The following is a 20,643-nucleotide window of genomic DNA, read 5'->3' on the forward strand; positions in this document are numbered from 1 at the left end:
AAACGATTGCCTTTCTTTGCTTTTAGAGGAAGGAATGACAGGCTTCCTTTTAATTTATAGGAAGAAACGACTGTCTTTCTTTGATTTGGAGGAAGAAACGACTGCCTTTTTATGAATTCGAGGAAGAAACGACTGCCTTTCTCTCCTTTTCGAGGAAGGAACGACAGGCTTCCTTTCATTTACAGGGAGAGACGACTGTCTTTCTCTGCTTTTGGAGGAAGGAATGACAGGCTTCCTTTCATTTGTAGGAAGAAACAACTGTCTTTCTTTGCTTTGGAGGAAGAAACGACTGCCTTTCTTTGCATTCGAGGAAGAAACGACTGCCTTTCTCTGCTTTTTGAGGAAGGAACGACAGGCTTCCTTTCATTTATAGGAAGAAACGACTGTCTTTCTTTGCTTTGGAGGAAGAAACGACTGCCTTTCTCTGCTTTTCGAGGAAGGAATGACAGGCCTCATATCATTTAAAGAAAGAAACGACTGTCTTTCTTTGCTTTGGAGGAAGAAACGACTGCCTTTCTTTGCCTTCGAGGAAGAAACAACTGCCTTTCTCTGCTTTTCGAGGAAGGAAAGACAGGCTTCCTTTCATTTACATGTATAAGAAGAAACGACTGTCTTTCTTTGCTTTGAAGGAAGATGCGACTGCCTTTCTATGCATTCGAGGAAGAAACGACTGGCTTTATTTCATTTACAGGAAGAAACGACTGCCTTTCTTTGCTTTGGAGGAAGAAATGACAAGCTTTCTTTGCATTCGAGGAAGAAACGACTGCTTTTCTATGCGTTTCGAGGAAGGAACGACAGACTTCCTTTCATTTATAGGAAGAAACTACTGCCTTTCTTTGCCTCGAGAAAGAAGGGACAGGCTTTCTTTCCTGTTTAGGAAGAAACGATTGCCTTTCTTTGTTTTTGAGGAGAAAACGGCTGATCACTTTGAAAATGGTGTATTGCGGCGTTTATCATTATCCTGTAAATTTGAGATGTTCTCGTTTACTTTTAAGGATTAAAAGTCGTTACAGTATTAAGTGAAGTCTTTAATTACGATGGCTTTCAGTGCGTGTCTCGTGCGACCACCACGATATAGTGTAATGTTAAGTGTTGTTGCGACATGGACGTGTGGGAAAAGAAGGGAATGCATGGACACTACCGATAAATTAACAGCCCTTCTGACGGCCGATCAGGGGGAGTTTATCGGCGGTGAAGGACGGATATACGCACAACGACGGTGGATCATTCTGAACCACCAAGAGTTCATCGGTCCGTTAACTCCCCTCATTGGTGAAACGGAGTCCGGGACGGCCGAGTGGATCCGAGGCTTGAGGGTCGTCAAGATGCAGTGGATCGGTATGGATGAGGTCAGGAGTCGGACACTGATCCTTACAGAACTTGCTACACAATAAAACAAACAAAATAACATCAACGCCAGTTTAAGTATATATAGGAAATGCTATGTTTAATGTTCACAATATGTTAAATAAACATATTCTATACATTACAGAAGTGACTATACAGATGTCGAGACAACAAAAGGAGTACGCTTCCTCCAGCATGCATGTTAAAGGGCCAACTTGGATATAAGATATGTTGGTTTTCCACACAAAAACGGTTTCCAGCAGGACCGCAACTTCTCCAAACCGGATCACTGCATTGCAATAAACAATGCACCAGAACAGGGTAAGCTTAGGCCTGCCTGAAATTCGCAAACCACGTCGAAAAAGTTGCTGCCTCACATCACTGGTGGAAATCACGATCAGAGATCGGCATCAGAGTGGTGGTGGCGGCGCATGGTGTCGAGCAAGGATATCATCTTCCTGGCTCGGTTAATCTCACGCCCAAGTTGTCCCTTTAATGTAATCAACTTTACACGAATTCAATAATCCTGTTGCTGCTTAACCCCACATAATACGGCACTAACACCAGCTCCAGGAAGCAGGACCTGGTAACTATTACAGCATCTCAAATTTAACCATAACTTCTGTTAGAGAGAACAAAAATGTTTCGGGACGGGTTGCTCAAAGCTCCGCTATCTGCTAACGGTGGTTTGGCGCCCGCTTTACTAAACTAGAGTTATCCTAGCGCTGAGTTCCGTTAGAATAAGCTGGCTTTAAGCCACCAAGTTAGCAGACCCATGAACTTCGTTTAGTTTCGAAGTGGTCACTTAAACGATAAGCGGTCGAGAAATTATCAACTAGACTTTGAGCAACCGGGCCCTGGTCTGACAACCAGTGTTGACAAAGTTGGATGAAAGGAAGAGGATTGTGTGCAAGTGCATCAAACACACTTTTGATGTACAATATACATCTGCATTGCCCTCTTCTCATGAACTTAATAAAGCTCAACAAATACTTTCGTAGGCCCTACTACATGTATTGTTCCTAAATAATTTTCATGTACATGTATACCTGCAGTGCTCTTTTCTCATGAAATCTGTAATCATCACTGGTATCGGCACAATAGTTTCTCCTTTGACCACTGGCACCACGATTTTAGCTAGATCTTGAAACAAGCAATTAGAGATCCTTTAAAACGAAATGAATGCCAATTTCAAGGATAAGAGTCTGTTCTTTGTTATCAAGAGAACAACCTCCCAGGTTTCAAATTGGCATTCACTTCATTTTGAAGAAGTTCTAATTGCTTTAGAATTTGAAGTTCTCGCCAAAATGTCAGTACCTATGATCAGGCCTTAACATCGGTGTTGACACAGTAGTTCATTGCAACTCTTCCTTTCATATCAACTGGTTCTTTACATTGGTGTATCAACATTATACAGGTCTGTGTAATTTCAACATACACTGGCCTCTGACAAAGTGGGAAAAATTCGCTGACTATCATTTCATTATCAGGTCTGTGGACAATTGTTTAATTTGTCTCTTTAATATGGTCCCTTCGATATTGCATGAGATTTTCATTGCAATTCAATCTTTCCGCCCATGCAATTCAAGGAATAACCCATTTGAACCTGCCTGCACCACGGGTATAATGCTAGTATCTAAAATGAAAGAATGGCTAACGTGGTGAATATTACAGCAATTTACAAATTTCTTCACTTTTACCTGTAGGTGCACTCTCTAAAGTAAAGATGTCGCAGATAAACGGCTGTGATCCAATGTAAAGTTGCTTCATTCAATAAATAAAATCGCCCTTCCTGAAAATGCCCCTACAATGTATTTGGAGGTAGTCAGGTTTAAGTCTTTAGAGGTTGGCCAGAGCGAGAAACTTATATCTGATTAATTTCAGCCTATAGCTTAGAGGCGAGTTTTCAGTGGCAGACAACATGATTTTTTCATGTCACAATAATATTACAAACTAGATATGTTACTAAAATGTACACGTGTTTAAAGGGACAACTTGGGCACGATATATGTTGGTTTTCTCATACAAAAATGGCTTCCAGCAGGGCCGCGATTTCTCCCTAAACAATATCATTGAAATGCAATAAACAATGCACTAGAAGGGCGTATTAGCCACAGACCCTGCCTGAAATTCATGCCATATTCAAAACCGCCTTGAAACACTGGCGAGAAATCCTTTTTAGAGGTCAGCATTAGTTTGATACCACCAGTGACGGTGCTTGGTGGCGGCGCTGAGGGGTATAATCATGCTGGTCAGGTAAATCCCATGCCCAAGTTGTCCCTTTAATAAGACAGTAAAAAGTCCCCGCCCGGTGCAATGACGAACGAATGACCAGCACTCCGAAAACATGATAACTTTTCATAAGACAAAATAGGATGGATTGAGAAGAAATACGACGAGCTGCCTGGTCAGAAGTACCGAAAACCAGCAGTAAATTAGATGCAGTATTCTACTTGCCAATACCTGCAAATATGATTTACGCAGCACTGTCCATCTGATCAGACCTTTTATTTATAAATGCCCACTTGGTTGATGGCAGTGCTATAAGCAGTGCTTACGTAATTAAGCAGTGTATTGGTGTTCTTTTACATGAAACTTGCGGAGAATCGGGTAAATCTAAGTAATACTATCCTTAAGCTCAGTGCTCATAAGAAGGTAGAGTGACGGGCCAGAAGAATACTGCCGCTAATTAACTGCCGAGAATACTAAGAAATACACCTGGTTATAAAGGGACACCTCCCTCATGTAACTGGGCAGCCGGAGTGGCGAAGTGAAAACAACAGGGCTCGTCACCTCTGACGTCACAGGTTTAGTCGGTCCTGGTACACTCATGTGACAGAGAGGGCAACTCTGTTCAACAGCGTAGATTTCCTCCGGAGTCTCCGGTTTCCTCCTACTCACATTACAATTGCCCACTATCGTTTATAGAGTTAATAATGCTGACGCTCAGCTCTACACTCGTTATTTTTTTAACTCTTTAGTTACCTCAGATTTTAGGCCACATAATCCAAACGATTCTTTCAACTAAAATTTTTCTGGATGCAAAACAAACCTATATTTTTTAGACGTACATCAACAGGTTTTTTTTCATGTTCTGACTTGCATGTTTTCTCAGCTGACTATAAGGGCACAATGTTTTATAGGCACTGAAAGTGTAAGCAGGTAGTTAACAGTTTTTTCACTCGACTTAAAAAAGATGAGATTGGCCCAGAAACTTGCACTTCCCAATTTCACATGCTTCATGGTGGCGTAGTGTGTAGCATTGACATGCTGTCACAGGAGGCAGCTATCCCTTTAACAACACCACTATCACAAAACTTTGTTAGCCTCACACAAATTTACAAAATTGATATCCAACAGAGTGAGCTTAGTGGCGAAACAAACACCAGTTTTTTTAACGAATTTTGAACATATTTTTTTATCTCAAACACACCTTTTAATGGCTCTAGACACCGACTCACAATGCAAAAACTGTTAATGAAAAAACATTTTGTGTCTGTTATATTGCAGGCTCAGTGCAGACCGCAAAATTAAAATGCCCACAACAATGTTTTCGAATTACAATGCGCCCAGAGACAGAGGTAGCCCAGTTGAATAGTAAACTCATTTTTATAAAACTGTTCCCCGGTTGAGGTGACAGAGTTGTGTAAAACATAGCCATTTAAAACATGAATCATTGTTTAGTACCACCAGGGCGCAATACATGTATGTGTGTGCACCATCATTAGTAAGGTAATGCATCGAAAGCTAACATTCGCCACACAATATAATACCAAAGTTGTGAAATTTTAGACAAGGGCCAAAAGGCTCCAGCCTCAGTTGACATTCTCGTTACTTGTCTTGAAAGATCAGAAAACCGAGAATGCAGGCTTGACTACAGTCCAAATCACAATTGACCTAAATTCGCGTCATTGGCGTGTCAGTGGTGACAATGACGCGCTACCCAGCGCGAAAGTCCAGGGTAGAACGTGCGTAATTTACGTGAAACACAGAGAGATAAGCGCGTCGCTGACACACAACTCTTTTGTACGTTGCGCATCACTGACACGAAGCAGGAAGGACTCTGGGTACCACTTGACCGCAGGCCGAAAGCCTGAGCTACAGGTCGGGAGTGTCTCCCTTCAGTTCACAAGTCCACAGAATACTCTGCAGCAAATGCTAGCCTTCGACCTAAACCAGAAACACCTGTACAGTAGTATATAAGAAATAAGATAGAAGTATAAAAGAACCTAGCAATCCCTGGTTATCAAGTTTGCAACTAGAAACTGAAACAACTGTTTTATAACAATACACGTCTATACAAAACATGTAGTATATTATACATGTATTCAACAGTAAAACAGCGTAAAAGGATAAGAGTCTCGTTAACCTGAACTAGCGACAGAGAGATGTGACGGTACCGACATATGTGGGGACTTTGAACGCTCACTCTTAAAGGGGGACTATAGGCAGGAGCAGAGGGGCTCATTTGGCCATCTTCAGGTGACTAATAAACACAGTAAGGGCCCTAGGTCATGTCAGATTCATCACTACTATATTCCTCGCACAAGCATGAATCATTTCGAGGTACTGTGATGTGAGAGACCCCTATTGGCGACTTCGTGTAACTTTATCTTGCCTGCCTAGCTGCTGCCCATATTCTCCCTTTAACACTTACGCTGCAGCAGCCATTTTTCAGCCAGTGCCACCATGTGCTGTCAGTCGATACAAATCATAAATTTTAGAGCTAACTTTTGAAAACTGAACGGTCGAAACTATTCGAAAGTGTTGCCATCTATGATATTAGGATGAAACTAACTAATCCCGATCTAGAGAGGTCTACTCTGTGGGTACCATGTACATGTTTCAGGCTGTCACTAAACTGGTCCTGTAGTAATGGAGTGGAAAAGAAAGATGGCCGCCTGGCAGCCATAGTGGATTTCGTGCCGGGTCCTAAATCGATAGGGAAGCTCCCTAAACTAGGCCATCACCGTGCCGACTCATCGGCGGTGAATATCAGTCGTAAAGTCTCCTCCATTCACCGCCGACGACAAGGCCAGGAAGTCCGTCAGACTCACCATCATAAACAAAGAGTCCTTTTTCAAACACCCTCCAGAGATGAATGTTGCGATGAAGATCGCTGTGACCAAGTGTTCAAAGTCATTCTATTGACGGTACCATGTCACTGGGGGTTACAAATTTGGCGCTAACAAGGGGTTAATAGAACGCACAGCACATTTTGCCAATTCTACTATAAAGACTTTGATGCAGCCACAGTACATAGACTTGATGAACAGACTATCATCACCAGTAAGATAAGAAAAGCTCGACCAAATATCTCGGATCGGGAGAATGGTGGAACCTCCCAAAGTGGACACCTCTTTTTATTGGCTACCCCAAATGATGCGGATAAGGTAATACAATGCCAGCGCTTCCAAGCTCAAATCTGAAGCTTTTTCTGGGGTGTCCTGACATACAGTAGGACACCCTTGGGACTGACAAGTGCTGTCCTCAATAGAGAGGTGTCCTGATTAGAGAGGTCAAATTGAGTGGAAACGACAAAATTGAGACCGAGCCAAGTGTCCTTGATAGACAGTTTGTCCTTAATAGAGAGGTGTCCGCAAAGGCAGGTTCCATTGTATTCATTTTGATCCCAATGGAGCAAAGCGTCCCAGAGAACATCCTCATGATTGACCTTCAAGCCGTGATGCACATTATACAATGTATACATATTTTTTGCAAAGAAAAGAAACACAAGTGTTTTACAGTCTGGTAGGATTGCTAATTAAAATACAAGACTGCTTGGTTGGGGAGAAGAGAAGGGTGTACAAGCATACAGAGATTCAATACTAAGTTACAAGCTCTGGGTCCGGTAGTTGAAAACAAGTTGGCCACTGACATGATTTTACTTAATTAGGCGTTTAAAGGACTAATGGACTTAACTAAATGAAATAATCCAAATTAAGATGATGTGTGGAACTTGTTTTGAACGACCGGGATAACTAACACTGAGCCACTAACAATTTTGTAAATCAACCTGTCCTTTAACACTTTAACACCAAGGCCGACCACGTTAACCTGGCCTATAACACTGGGCTGACCACGTTAACATGGCTTTTAACACCAAGGCTGACTGTGACATGAACCTGGCCTTCAACACCAAGGCTGACCATGTTAACCTGGCCCTTAACACCAAGGCCGACCATGTCAACCTTGCCTTTAACACCTAGGCTGACTGTGACATGAACCTGGCCTTCAACACCAAGGCTGACCACGTTAACCTGGCCTTTAACACCAAGGCTGACTGTGACATGAACCTGGCCTTCAACAACAAGGCTGACCATGCTAACCTGGCCCTTAACACCAAGGCTGACCATGTCAACCTGGCCTTTAACACCAAGGCTGACCACGTTAACCTTGCCTTTAACACCAAGGCTGACTGTGACATGAACCTGGCCTTCAACACCAAGGCTGACCACGTGAACCTGGCCCTTAACACCAAGGCTGACCACGTTTACCTGGCCCCTAACACCAAGGCTGACCACGTTAACCTGGCCCTTAACACCAAGGCCGACCATGTCAACCTGGCCTTTAACACCAAGGCTGACCGCGTTAACCTGGCCCTTAACACCAAGGCTGACCACGTTAACCTTGCCTTTAACACCAAGGCTGACTGTGACATGAACCTGGCCTTCAACACCAAGGCTAACCACGTTAACCTGGCCCTTAACACCAAGGCCGACCATGTCAACCTGGCCTTTAACACCAAGAAAGACTGTGACATGAACCTAGCCTTCAACATCATGGCTGACCACGTTAACCTGGCCCTTAACACCAAGGCTGATCATGTTAACCTGGCCTTTAACACCAAGGGCGACCATATGAACCTGAACTTTAACACCAAGGCTGACCACGTTAACCTTGCCTTTAACATTAAAGCTGACCATGTGTTTTTTATAAACACAGCTGACTGGGGTTTATGTACATTAACAATCCAAACAAGTAGCGTGAGGTTTTGAAGTAGGTTTACACGACACTGACACTAACCAGGTAAGCAAAACACCGAAGCCAGCTACACATCAAAGCCAGCCAGCCAGCTACCCACTGAAGCCAGCCAGCCAGCTACTCACTGAAGCCGCCAGCTTCACACTGCCACTAGCCACGCTACACATTGAAACCAACAGCTGCCATTCGTCTCCCAAAAATATAGTACAAACATTCAATCACTGCGCGGTACAAAAAAGTCGCAAACAGCGCCTAGTTTTTGTATTACTATCGGCGGTAAAAATTGCAGCAGTTGATCAGAAATTCCGTACTTGGAAAGGCGGAGGATGACTGACGTGATGAATGGGGAAAGTAGCTTCGAAAATGCTCTTTCTGACACAGCTTTTTCTAGACATTTAGCAGCAAATGTTGTGCCCCTCTTCTCCACCTGGTGAGCCACATCTTTGCCAGTCAAGCCCTCAACCCTTCCAAGTCGGAAAGAAAAGAATGCCATAGGAAATGAACAAGGTTGCATCAGAGTTTTGTTCCAGGAAAGAAGGTCAACGTGATCGTCAGCACACATGCAAATGTGTCAAACAAAAGTTTTTACTCTCTTTTGATATTTTAAAGGCCTACGCCAAAAATTTCATATTGTGTAAATACGTACTCGGTATAAATGTCAACATTGTCGTGGTGTTGACAGATATACATATACTGTATGTGCCAAGTTTTAGCAAAATTGCATGCACAACAACTGCACTTCAGCATTGCGAATAACTGCATTCCGATTTTCTTGACCCACAATTTGATACGAAAAGCGTAACCCTTTAAATGTAGTGCAACAATGCATTCTCATCATCGACATTTTTCCGGATATTTTTTTCGCAAACCTCCGAGAGATTTTTCAATCAAAATTTCCAAAATAACTTTTAGGAGTCGAAAGTACATTTGAAAAAAAGATCATTTAGGGCCAACTTCTGGAAACCAGTTTGAAATTTCTCTTCGCCATGTTGCTGTTCACGAATCACCGACCTACTTAACACGAACACATACTTTCCCTGCAATCGACTAATACAAAGGATACGAGAATAACGAACGCTCAAACCTGAGGAAATTTCACACTTGACAAATACTGAAAGGAACCTCGTCCACGTGGACAACAAATCACAAACCTCAGTATGGGGTATCTTGCAATATAAAGTACGCTGAAATGTGTGCCCTGCTTCCGAGGTTGACTGTTTGTATCCGGTTTGGACGAGGTTGAAAAAAACACCTGAGGGGTGACACAAAACCAATAAGCAAAGTGCGAATATTTAATGACTTTGATTCGAGCCATGTCGCTTTCACAGAACAGGAACACGAGGCAAGAGATTTAAATACAGTGCAGCAATTTCAAAACCACATTGCGTTGCTGCTGAAGGGTTAAAGTACAATCTGATGAAGAGTTGATTCCCTAATTTTGGGTGATCGCACACTAAAAATACGGCAGTTGGATAATAATGCATTCATGTGAAAACTCAAAGTCTGAAGTGCAGGTTTCACGAAGAGACGTCAGTGAATACGATTTTTAAAAAGATTTGCAAGAAATAGTTTCAATTGTTCTCCTTGGAAGCAGATTTTTCATACTGTGATCACTTAGATTCTGAGTCACTTGGCCAACAAAGTGCAATTTGTAAGTTAATATGATACAGATAGAACAGATTATGAACAACCAGTCGATAGATGAATATCTTTGTTTTAAAATCGTGGGCTGATTGCAAAACTGTTGTATCTACACTTCCTTTGGTTTTGAGGAAAATGACTTCAAAGATTTGAACATCATCAGCAGTCATCAGCCTCTTTTGTTTTGAGGAAGCCATTTTGAATGCAGATACAATGTTTTTGCACTCATGTTTTCCTGTAATCTGCAGATACAATAGTATTACATTGGTAGTTTAGGGGCGTATGATAGAAGGCACCACTAATCAACACAATAATATTGTAGATATGATGTTTTTGCATTGATTTCTGGGGCTAACTCATTTTTTTTCAAATTTGTCAGTTACAACAGTTTTGCGCTCAGCCAACGAAATGAGGTCAGAACGAAACTTATAATTCTCCTTTTGTGCGTGCACACGTGACGGTCAACAGAGGATGGTGAGATATCGACGGTGCACGATCGTTATTGGATACGAGGAGTTTTTCTTCATCTCATGACGTGTGGGATATTTTGGAATAAAACCTGGATAAAATTTTGTCATAGTAGCAGCTCTACATCATCAGTTCAGCATCATGTTATCGAGAACAGCAGGAGGACGGTTCGTTGTAACTTTTCTCAATGAAAACCGTGTCACAGAAATACGAGAGTGCACGACCATGATGTTTACAAATTTGCCGTGACGTCATCAGATATCCATCTATACAGCCGGTACTTTTAAAATTAAACAGGTTTCGTCTAAATTACTGACCACGGTGCGCACAATTTTAAAATCGTTTGTAAAAGAATCTAAAAGAGTTCAGTAACTGTCGATACATAATTTTGACGTTAGAAAACAACATTGCCAGTAGAAAACAACGAGAACGCCTATTTGCAAACTAGAATAGAAGTGGCCTAGGCACGAGTGTAGTGAGGTAAATACGAAGCGAGAAGACAGATGTCAAGTTAAGGATTACCAGGTACAAACCGGCACTTTTAAATTCGAATCGACTTTTTGAGGTACCTCTGAACTGTTCACACATTATTTATCATTTACCAATAGACTGCTGGATGATCATTGTGCCTTTCATCAACCACGATGTCCAAGTGCTCCGACGTCAGTCAACAACAACAACAACAACGTCACCAGTTTCCTGTATTGTACATATTTTAAAGCTCCGATAGAAAAATCGCAAACCCTTAACCAGTTTCCGTCCCACTTGAAAAGAAACCCACAGACCAATATTGACAAATCAAGCACAACGGGTGAAACGACAGGGATATAGAAAGTTCTTAGCATTTCAATAGGTGCACTAAAATATTCCTGCCTTTTGAATTACGGTCAACTAGAAAAGGACAATATATCTTTTCAACCCCTGAGTTTTCAAAATCAGCTTCGGATTTTTAAAACGCGTAGTTTTGTCATGATTTTCTGGTAAAGGTCGACTAATTTGGAGCGCTGATACAACTGAACTGCCCACCAAACGACCACTTTGGAAAAGTTTGGTTATGCACACAACTAAGAAAATCACTTCAAACCTGCTAGGCTCCTGCCAGGTTTACACTTCATTGCACAAAAGGTTCGTGATGGCAATCTCTTGGAAATGAAAACATGAACAATCTAGCAATCTCTTTCAAAGTGATATTCGGGTGGGTTGTTCAGTAGGTTCAGATTTGAAGAACCTTTCTCCTGAAAGGAATTAGGTTCAATAGGAGAACTTATCAAACCTCACGAATTGAGTTAACTTAAATATCAATGACAGACATGACCACCCCATTGTCAACAATGAACACTATCGTCAAATACAGATTTGAAAATTATTCTACTCTCCGCCATATTGTCAAGCTCCCCAACAAAAGACGTCTCTCCCGAATTCACGACAACGCTGAAGCCATCTTAGAACACATCCAGAATATCAGCAAAGTGGAGAGATATCTTTTGCGAGGCCTACTGATAAATGTACTTCACTTTATGTTGCCCGACGAATAAAAGCTGGGGCATATGTACATGTACCTCTAAGGCTGCCAGTGTTTTTCATGCACAGCCTTTGATTTAAGAGGGGGGGGGGGGGTAATCAGACATTTTTTCTGTTTTAACCATGTTTTTGCACGTAGGCCCCTACTGGGAAAACTGTTCTTAAATTTTTGTCAAATGGTCGTATTTTGAAGATTTCAAGGACTTCAGAATTTTTTTAATTTCATTTTAATGGGAGGGGCGGAAATCAGACCCCCCTAGGGGTAAAGCGGGGCGCCCCTTTTTAAAAGGTTGTGAAGAACACTGGCTGCGTATCCATGCGGTTCGCTTGGCAGTTTTTGTTGTTTTGTGTTTGCTTAAGTGACCTTGTGTCGAACCGCACAGCCATAGGGTACTGCTACCGATGCATCCAATACTTCAGGGAGGACCTCAAAGTATCATGAGCAGGTCGAGCCACACCCAAAAATCTGAGTATACACGCAATTGTGAGTATGCCATCCTGTCGTGCTGTTTTCGTACTGCACTAACAGTGTGGTTGGTATATCTCGTTATTCAAGTAAGGCATCACAAATAACCATTCGATCATCAAACTCGAAAACGAGCAGCGATTGCATCACATTAAAATTCAAAGTCGAGTCAGAATTTTAACATGTATTTCTCCCAAGCGCACAGCCATTTTGTTTACTCTGACTTTCGAGCACAACCAGACCTGATCAGAGCAAAGAAAGGAAACATCGTTTTTTTCTTTCTTCTGGTCCGACATGAGACAAGCGTTTAACTGAATGATATTCCTTGCTTCGCAAAGACAGGCCCGACGAGAACACTGCATGATTGTTCATTTCAAGGTGTTCCATCCTGAACTAGGACCAAGACACGCACATCGGTGTAGTGTTAGGTGGAGTACCTTAATCCTAGCTCAGGTGAAATACACGACTACCTTATAAAGACACCGTAAGATGCCTTTAATAGTTCACCATTCCGTTACAATTCCCCGATAGTTTGCCGAACTACAGGATAACATGAATTGAATTATATTCCATACTGCCAATACCAGCAGCAGGGTCATAGTTCGGGCCTCCTAAACTGTACATATTGTGTTTCTCCTGAGGTTTGGGGACGCCCCCGACCGCTGCTACTTCAAAGCGTTCACCCCCACGCCACGCGGCATGGAATCTTCATATTTTGAGCACCAACACAGCGCATTTAAAAACAACACAGAGCAAGATTTATGCGTTTTCCCACCGCCATCTCCCGACTTTAGCGGTGCTGCAAAGAACAGCCACAAGCGTGGAACTTTCAGATTTATTTGGTTTGACTTATCTTTGGCTCCAGAGTATATTACTTCCTTGACGTAGTATGCACCCCAACACCATGGAAACGTAATTTACTGCCACATGTCATACCACAACGCGCATCAGTGTATCACGGAGTATTACTCTTAGTGACAACATGGCTGCCACACGTTTCGGTGCAAAAACCCGGCAACATCATCGTCGTTGGAACACACTGTACGCTTGCCACCAAGGAGCACATTATAGACTTTCGTTCCTGCATCGACCAGAAGAGAACCACCGCTCATCTTCTGGTCACATCCCTGCCATAAGATACCGCTCGTATTAACTGAGGAAGCGGACCTATGTACAAATTCGACGTCCGTCTTCCTAATCGCCACCATATTACAGTCAGTTGATCAGTTTATATACTGGATTCTTTAATCGGTGACGAACCTGGGTTGGGTACAACGACGACCATAGGTGTCTCTGAGGTAGGTTCCAAGGTCATAGTCGTCTTACGCAGTGCGTTTAAGCGTTCCTCGACGCAGCCAGCCGATAATCTCGCCTCCGCGTCGTGGTCCCAACACTCCTCTATCGTATCACAAAAACTCTCCAAACCCTGAAACATCAATAACCAAATCGATCAAAAATACTGTCGGCTCAATCGAAAGACATAGCAATGTAGGGCGAGGTGTCTTGCCCAAGGACATATTGTAAACAAAAAATATTCCGTCTGCTTTTTATTTTCGGGTTTTTCATCAAGGGAAAGGGCAGCGGAAACGAAAATCCTATTTAAGTTACAGTTACCTAGTTGTCAGAATGCTAAATATAACAGTATGCTAAAGTTGCAATTTCACAAAACTGCAAAATAAAACGATGGCAGATATTTCAGGGCGAACTGAACGGTTTTCTTAACAATTAGTAAAATCCATCAGTATGATTGCAAAAAATATTTTTTGCAAATTGTAAGGAGGTGCGGACACTTTTGAGTTTACAGTACAGTAGAACCTCTCTATTAGGGACACCCTTGGGACTGACAAGTGCTGTCCTTAATAGAGAGGTGTCCTGATTAGAGAGGTCAAATTGAATGGAACAAACCAATTTGGGACCAAAACTAGGGTTCTTAATAGAGAGGTGTCCACTGTCCACAGTATTTCACTCACCGGATGTAAGGCCCACTGCTCTTTCATGCGCGGCCGTATCTTCTTTTGTACAACTGCCTCCTGCATGTCCTCTAGCGTCGGATGCTGACCAACTTCCTCCTCGAATGGAAGGCGATACTCGGGTATTGGCCCTGAGAGTGAAATCAAGCAATTAGCGAGGTAATTACAAATCATAATTTATTGCCCGAACTATTAGTTCAAACAACGACAAACCAAAATTGAATAACGATATGTAATGGGACTTGACAACTCATTATCAAAAGCGGTATGTTGCAAATTATACTAATTGTAACATACCGCTTTCGATAACGATATATGGTTTCTAACAACTTGGCCCTGTAAGTGTAAAGTATGTGGCTTTTCAGCAATCTCATAGACCCTTTTGGGAGGAAACCACTGCGGGCCCAATTAAACCTCGGCACAATGAACAAACGATCATGTGGTGTGCGACCATGCAGTCTTTTGTTTGCTGCTTGTTTGTTGTCGCTAGCAGTGGCTTCCTCCGCCTGGTGTGAGGGCCTCTATTCTCAATTCAAAACACAAGCAGAAACAAAACATGGATCTACCAGTTTCAAAAACCAAAAAAACATCTCATTACGCGCGATTTAAAAACCAAGCTGTACACTTACCATCAGCAACTGTACATCTTGACGCCATCTCCCACAGTACCAACCCACATGCATACATGTCTATCCGCAGGAACGCGTCCCGGTTGAAGTTGATGGCGCCCTCTAACACCTCTGGTGCCATGTACCGCCGGGTTCCAACCTGAAACATTACAAAATCACCATTCAACTACATTGTATCAGGTAAAACATTCATTCTAGTTGGCAGGAAAATCATGCATTCTGGTTGGCAGCTAAAAACATTCATTCTAGTTGGCAGGAAAATCATTCATTCTTGTCGGCAGGTAAAACATTCATTCCAGTTGGCAGGAAAATCTCATGAAGTTTGCTGCTGAAAGAATGAATTAGTACTGAAGGTCACCTGCAATGCTTTTTAACCAAGGGAAAAAGTATAGGGCATAAGACAACAATTACAGTGATGAAAACCGCATAAATATCGAACTACCCATCTTCAAGTTATGGCAGTATGTAATTCAAACATTCCAGGTGGTGCAGGAAGAGCAAATTGATTATGTACACTGTGCTGTACTGAAATAATTTTTTTTTATAGTTTCATGCCTATATTTTTAAATCGGACATTAACATGTTCAATAAAAGCTCATACCTGTGACAAGGTAATTAGAATATAAGCATGAAACTATCACAGGCATTATGTGACAGGCATAAGTGGGGCCATCAAAAACCTGTTTTTCAAAATCCATTTCTGTTTTTTTATTTTGCAAATTCCGTAAACAAACACTTAAAAGCCTTTCTTTTTATGGACAAATTCTGTGTTTTGAAAAGGCAAATTCCCTGCCAATTTTACTATTTAAGGATTTTCAGGTGCCCTTCAAACAATGATAAAAGTGCCGACCTAGCCATTATCTCAGAACACTCCTCTTCCATTGTGGAATTTCATTATCTGGTTTGTGACGGTCTTAAAATCCAATGACAAACATGATTCGTCATAAAATAATGAGTGTTCAAAAAATATTTACACTAGCAAACACCTTGCACATTCAAGGCACACGTTTACCCCCAAGGAGATCATCGATGACACTTATATAGCACGGGCCTTTCCCTGATAACCCAGTTTAAATTTTCAAGCACCTCTTGACATTAACCATGACCATTTCGAATTCCATTTGACCCTGACATGTCTGACACTAAAAATAGACAGAGACTGACACTGGTATGCTGTCAACAAGAACTTTTCTCACCAAACAATATAATTCATGAATTATAATGGTGCTCACCCAAGCCTGGCAAGGCAATTTTCGTGTTTATGTCTTATGTTTTTTTCAAGTAGCTGACAGCCCACAAACATGTAGAATCTCAGGGCCGAGTTTCTCAAAACCAGGTTAGCTTTAAAGGGACAATATAGGCAGCAGCTAGGCAGGCAAGTTACACGAAGTCACCAATAGGGGTCTCTCACATCTCACAGTACATCGAAATGATTCACGCTTGTACGAGGAATATATTCAGTGCTGAATCTTACATGACCCAGGGCCCTTGCGGTGTATATAAGTCGCCTAAAGATGGCCACATGAGCCCCTCTGCTCCTGCCTATAGTCCCCCCTTTAAGCTTTAAGTCATGTAAGTCTTAACATGAACATTTTAATGGATTTAACTGAAAGAGATAACGTCCTTGAGGATACTTTGAATGTAACCAGAACGGACAACATGGCTTTTGAACAACTGGGGCCTGATCTGCAAGGCCATGCTCTGAAGTGCCCAGCAAACGAGCATTTAAAATCGAAGTACCAGCGTTCGCTGTGAATGCGAGGACCTTTGCACACCACCAATAGCATTCCGCGAAAATGACGTCACTGCAGCTGCTGCCCTCTATTTCCCCATCGCTGAATTACAGGCAATGTCGGACAAACATGCGGTTTCGTAATGGATTCAGGCTTTCTAACTAGGGCAGTTAGATTCAATCTGGCACATGTCCGAGTGTTGGAAATACTACATTGTTCTGAATATTTCTCTCTCTGACTCTATGGTATCATTCATGCTAAAAACAATGCAGGGTCAAAAATAATTGACTTTGAAATAAGCTCAAATGCGTAGAAATAAGTGTCGATGTCCGACTGTCACGTGACTAAAACGTCATGAATATCTTATTCAAATGACCTTGTGAGCTATAAATAGTAACGCAGCAGAATGCTATTACAATGCATGCAATCACAGCATGCTTGCGAGAGGCCTAAAAGTCACCAAACGGAGAGCTCAAAAATGTGCAGGCATGTACCCTCCGTATTCCATGTGTTCTTGGGCATGGCAACAAAAATAGCCCAGCTGGTGCTTATAATTAACAAACAAATCAATCTAATTCTTTTTTGAAACTGCATCAATGACCCGTGTGGACATGACCTTACCAACACCTGGATGACTGCCAATTTTCGTACCGCATCCCTACTTCTACATTTACGTACCTGGCCATGTGTGTCTCCGGGACCCTTACACGGGTCAAACTTGAGAGCCAGCCCGAAATCTGCTACACAAGCAGTCAGATCAGCCTTCACTAGCACATTTTTGCTCTTAAAGTCCCGATGCGCTATCGCCGGCTTGTGTTGGGAGATTTTCCCGCTTGGGATATCCTCGTGCAGGTACGCAAGTCCTCGTGCCATGGACTCAGCCATGTTTACGAGCTGATTCCACGACAGCAAGTTGCCCTTTAAATAGTCATACACCGAGCCATACTCGTGGAACTGGGTGATCAACCACAGCTCCATATTCAGATTATCGCCTCTCCGCTCCGTCGCGATGAACCGTAAAATGTTCGCATGGTCCATTTGCGGCTGGTTGAATATATCCTGTTCAGTCATCCACGATAATTTATCCTGCAGCGGGAAAATTTTCACGGCCACGTGCTCCGTCAGAAGCTGTGCCTTCCACACGGCGCCAAACCGGCCTCTAGCTTTGATCTCAAGGAGTTGTAGTGGGCGCAGACCCGTCACCGGCGTAGGTGGCGGTAGCGGGGTAGGATCCGTGGTTGGTATCGACTCGTGATGATAGGCGAGCTTGTGGCGCCGCCACATCCAGAATGTGATACCAATGACGAGAGCGAATCCCATGATGGGGACAAGGGAGTACATCAATGCGCGAAACAGCTGCCCATCGTTGCTGTAGATGATGGGCAAGTCTTCTGAAAGAGGAGAGAACACTATAATCAGAGAACACTACATCAGCAAGAACACTGCATAACAATGTAGGTTAAACACTACATTATGAGAGCACACTGCTCTATATTATTGAGAGAACTGTGAATTACGGGAGAACACTGCTTTGGGCCTCTTGGATTTAACAGGGCACCAATGTCAGAGTAATTTGTGTCCTGTAATACAAAATGTGGGAAATTTTAGGGGAAACCAATGACACCGAGGGACATGCAACCAGCTATGACCTCAGTGACCTTAGTCATATGCGGGCTCCGCTACAGTGAATTGCGGTCGTTTCGCTACACGACCAATTTTCGCTACATGCCAGTTCGCTACATAGTTCGGTCGTTTCGCTACATGTTCAGTCGTTTCGCTACATATGGTTAACTATCACTTATACATCATGAATTAATCTTTTTTTACCTTTTTATTGGTCATCCATTGCAGGACCAAATTCTTTCGTAGCCTATGTCTAATTCTTATTGCATGGCTCTTTTTGAACAATATTGTGAAAATGCTTTGATTTTTAAATGTGCCACAGCAAGGGTTTTTAATATTATTTTTGGTAAATATTATTTTAAGTACACAAGATGTTTATATTGTAAATATAAAAATAAAGGGTCAAAAGAAAGTTTTCTAAATGTAAATTAAACATATGCAGAAGTTGTAAATGTGAATAGTCCTCCGTTCATCTTTCATATAGAACATGTTCACATGTTACCGCCTTAGTGATCTTATATACATTGTGCTGAGTAATAAGATTCGGATGATACGCTTAAGTAGATTTTTTAAATGTACAGCAAAAGGGTTTTTGATGCTGCAATGACCCATTAAAGAGGTAAAAAAGATTTAATTCATAACATGAAATAACCATAGACCTATGTAACGAAACGACCGAACATGTAGCGAAACGACCACACTATGTAGGGAACTGGCATGTAGCAAAATGGTCGTGTAGCGAAACGACCGGATACCGCTACAGTCATGTAATTCTTACCTCCAGTTGGTTTGGGTGTCGGAGGCACCGGGATGAACGTGTAATTAGAATTACAATAATTCCCCTCACAGCAACAGAAGAACGTGCTGGTGGCCCCCTGAGCTCCTTTATGGACACAATCCGTCTTCATCTGACAGTCGTGCTGATTCATCCAGCATCCTTTCTTCTGGAGCTGATAGACGTTCGAGACATTTTTCCACAGGGCGTAGCAGTAGGTCGGCCGGTCGAGGTCGACCTCGTTTTCGTCGTTGCATGGTTTCACCGTGATGTTACATTGGTTCTCCTTCTCGCAGTACCTGTGGTCGTAGTATTCACATATCGTGTGATTCTTGCCAAGCACCGCTGGAAAATCAAATCAGAACATCAGCGCTCACAGTCACACTAATTATCGACTATATTTATAACCAACCAAACCAGACTTTTGGTTCTGACATAAAAACATGTAACTTTTTATGACATGACATGCAAGAAAGACGATTATGAAGTCTTCATACTTCCAACATTCACCATAGGCCTTTTCGAAGAAGTTCGACAGATTGTTTGGGCCCTGACCAGTGCAGTACATGCGTTTCACCCACAGGCACTTGTAAATAAAAGCACACCCCCACTGACAACACACGTACTGACATTTACAAGTGCCCGTGTTTCCCATGGAACAAAGGTCAACAGTCACACTCACAGTGCCTAATGACGTTTTGAATCATTGTCCAAAATTGGGTTAGGCTTTCAAACGTGTTCAGGGTGTGCGCATTAAATGTAGATTTGTTCTGGCTCCGATTCGTCTTCTTCGAAAAGGCCTATGCTTTGCAACTGGTGATGTACACATCGACGATGTGCAACAATGTATTCGCATACTGCACTGTCACTGTGTGTGCGGGACGAAAAGACGGGGATTTTCACTTCACAATCCCGTACACTTCTACCGGACAGAATACTAATATCTACATATTTACATGATCATAAGAACCTAACGTACCATATGACATCAGTAAAATCACACTCAGAACAACCAACCATCCTAGCTGAGATGACATTTTCCGGCTATTTTCCGCCCGTCCGTCTCAAAGATTGAGACCGAGCGATTTTTTTCGCACAATTTCTCCTCCTAATTTTGGGCAAATAAACACTCTATTCCTTCAGTAACACGCCAATTACTGGCATGCACAGATTATTCAGGTCAAGTTTTTCCCATATAAATCATGAAAGGTTACATTTTTCCCGCAAAAAAGGAATAATCGAGTTTTTAATATTGGGATGTGAAACAACACAGCTCCAACACTGTAAAACACTGTACATTTGATGTACATTATTGTACATTTTTCTACACAACATGGCCGACTTATAAACAACGTTGCCCGGATGTACCACTAATTGTCGAATTAGCTTTTGTAACCTCAGCTCTGATTGGCTAAAAGAAGAATACCCTTATTCTCACCATCGCCATAAACCATCTAAATTGAGTATTCTTGCAAAAATTGAGTAT

At 42.2% G+C, this 20,643-nt stretch overlaps 1 protein-coding gene across 2 annotated transcripts; it reads right to left on the reverse strand.

Annotated features, from left to right (window-relative positions):
- Positions 1-1,420: 1,420 nt before the first annotated feature.
- LOC135498130 (activin receptor type-2A-like) lies at positions 1,421-20,441 on the reverse strand. 2 transcript variants are annotated; one of them, XR_010449008.1, is made up of 7 exons: positions 20,137-20,441; positions 19,161-19,502; positions 17,438-18,150; positions 15,027-15,165; positions 14,398-14,528; positions 7,710-13,853; positions 1,421-7,607 (listed from the first exon to the last, which is right to left on the reverse strand). XR_010449008.1 is itself a non-coding variant. In XM_064788304.1 (6 exons), exons 1-6 carry the CDS (start codon positions 20,192-20,194, stop codon positions 13,656-13,658), a joined length of 1,581 nt encoding a protein of 526 aa, XP_064644374.1. In that variant the 5' UTR covers positions 20,195-20,441; the 3' UTR covers positions 1,421-13,655. The 2 variants fall into 2 exon arrangements, 1 of the variants encoding a protein (XP_064644374.1); XM_064788304.1 differs by having other exon boundaries at positions 1,421-13,853.
- Between the last annotated feature and the right edge of the window lie 202 nt (positions 20,442-20,643).

The sequence above is a fragment of the Lineus longissimus genome, chromosome 13, assembly GCF_910592395.1.
Source record: "Lineus longissimus chromosome 13, tnLinLong1.2, whole genome shotgun sequence".
NCBI lineage: Eukaryota > Metazoa > Nemertea > Pilidiophora > Heteronemertea > Lineidae > Lineus > Lineus longissimus.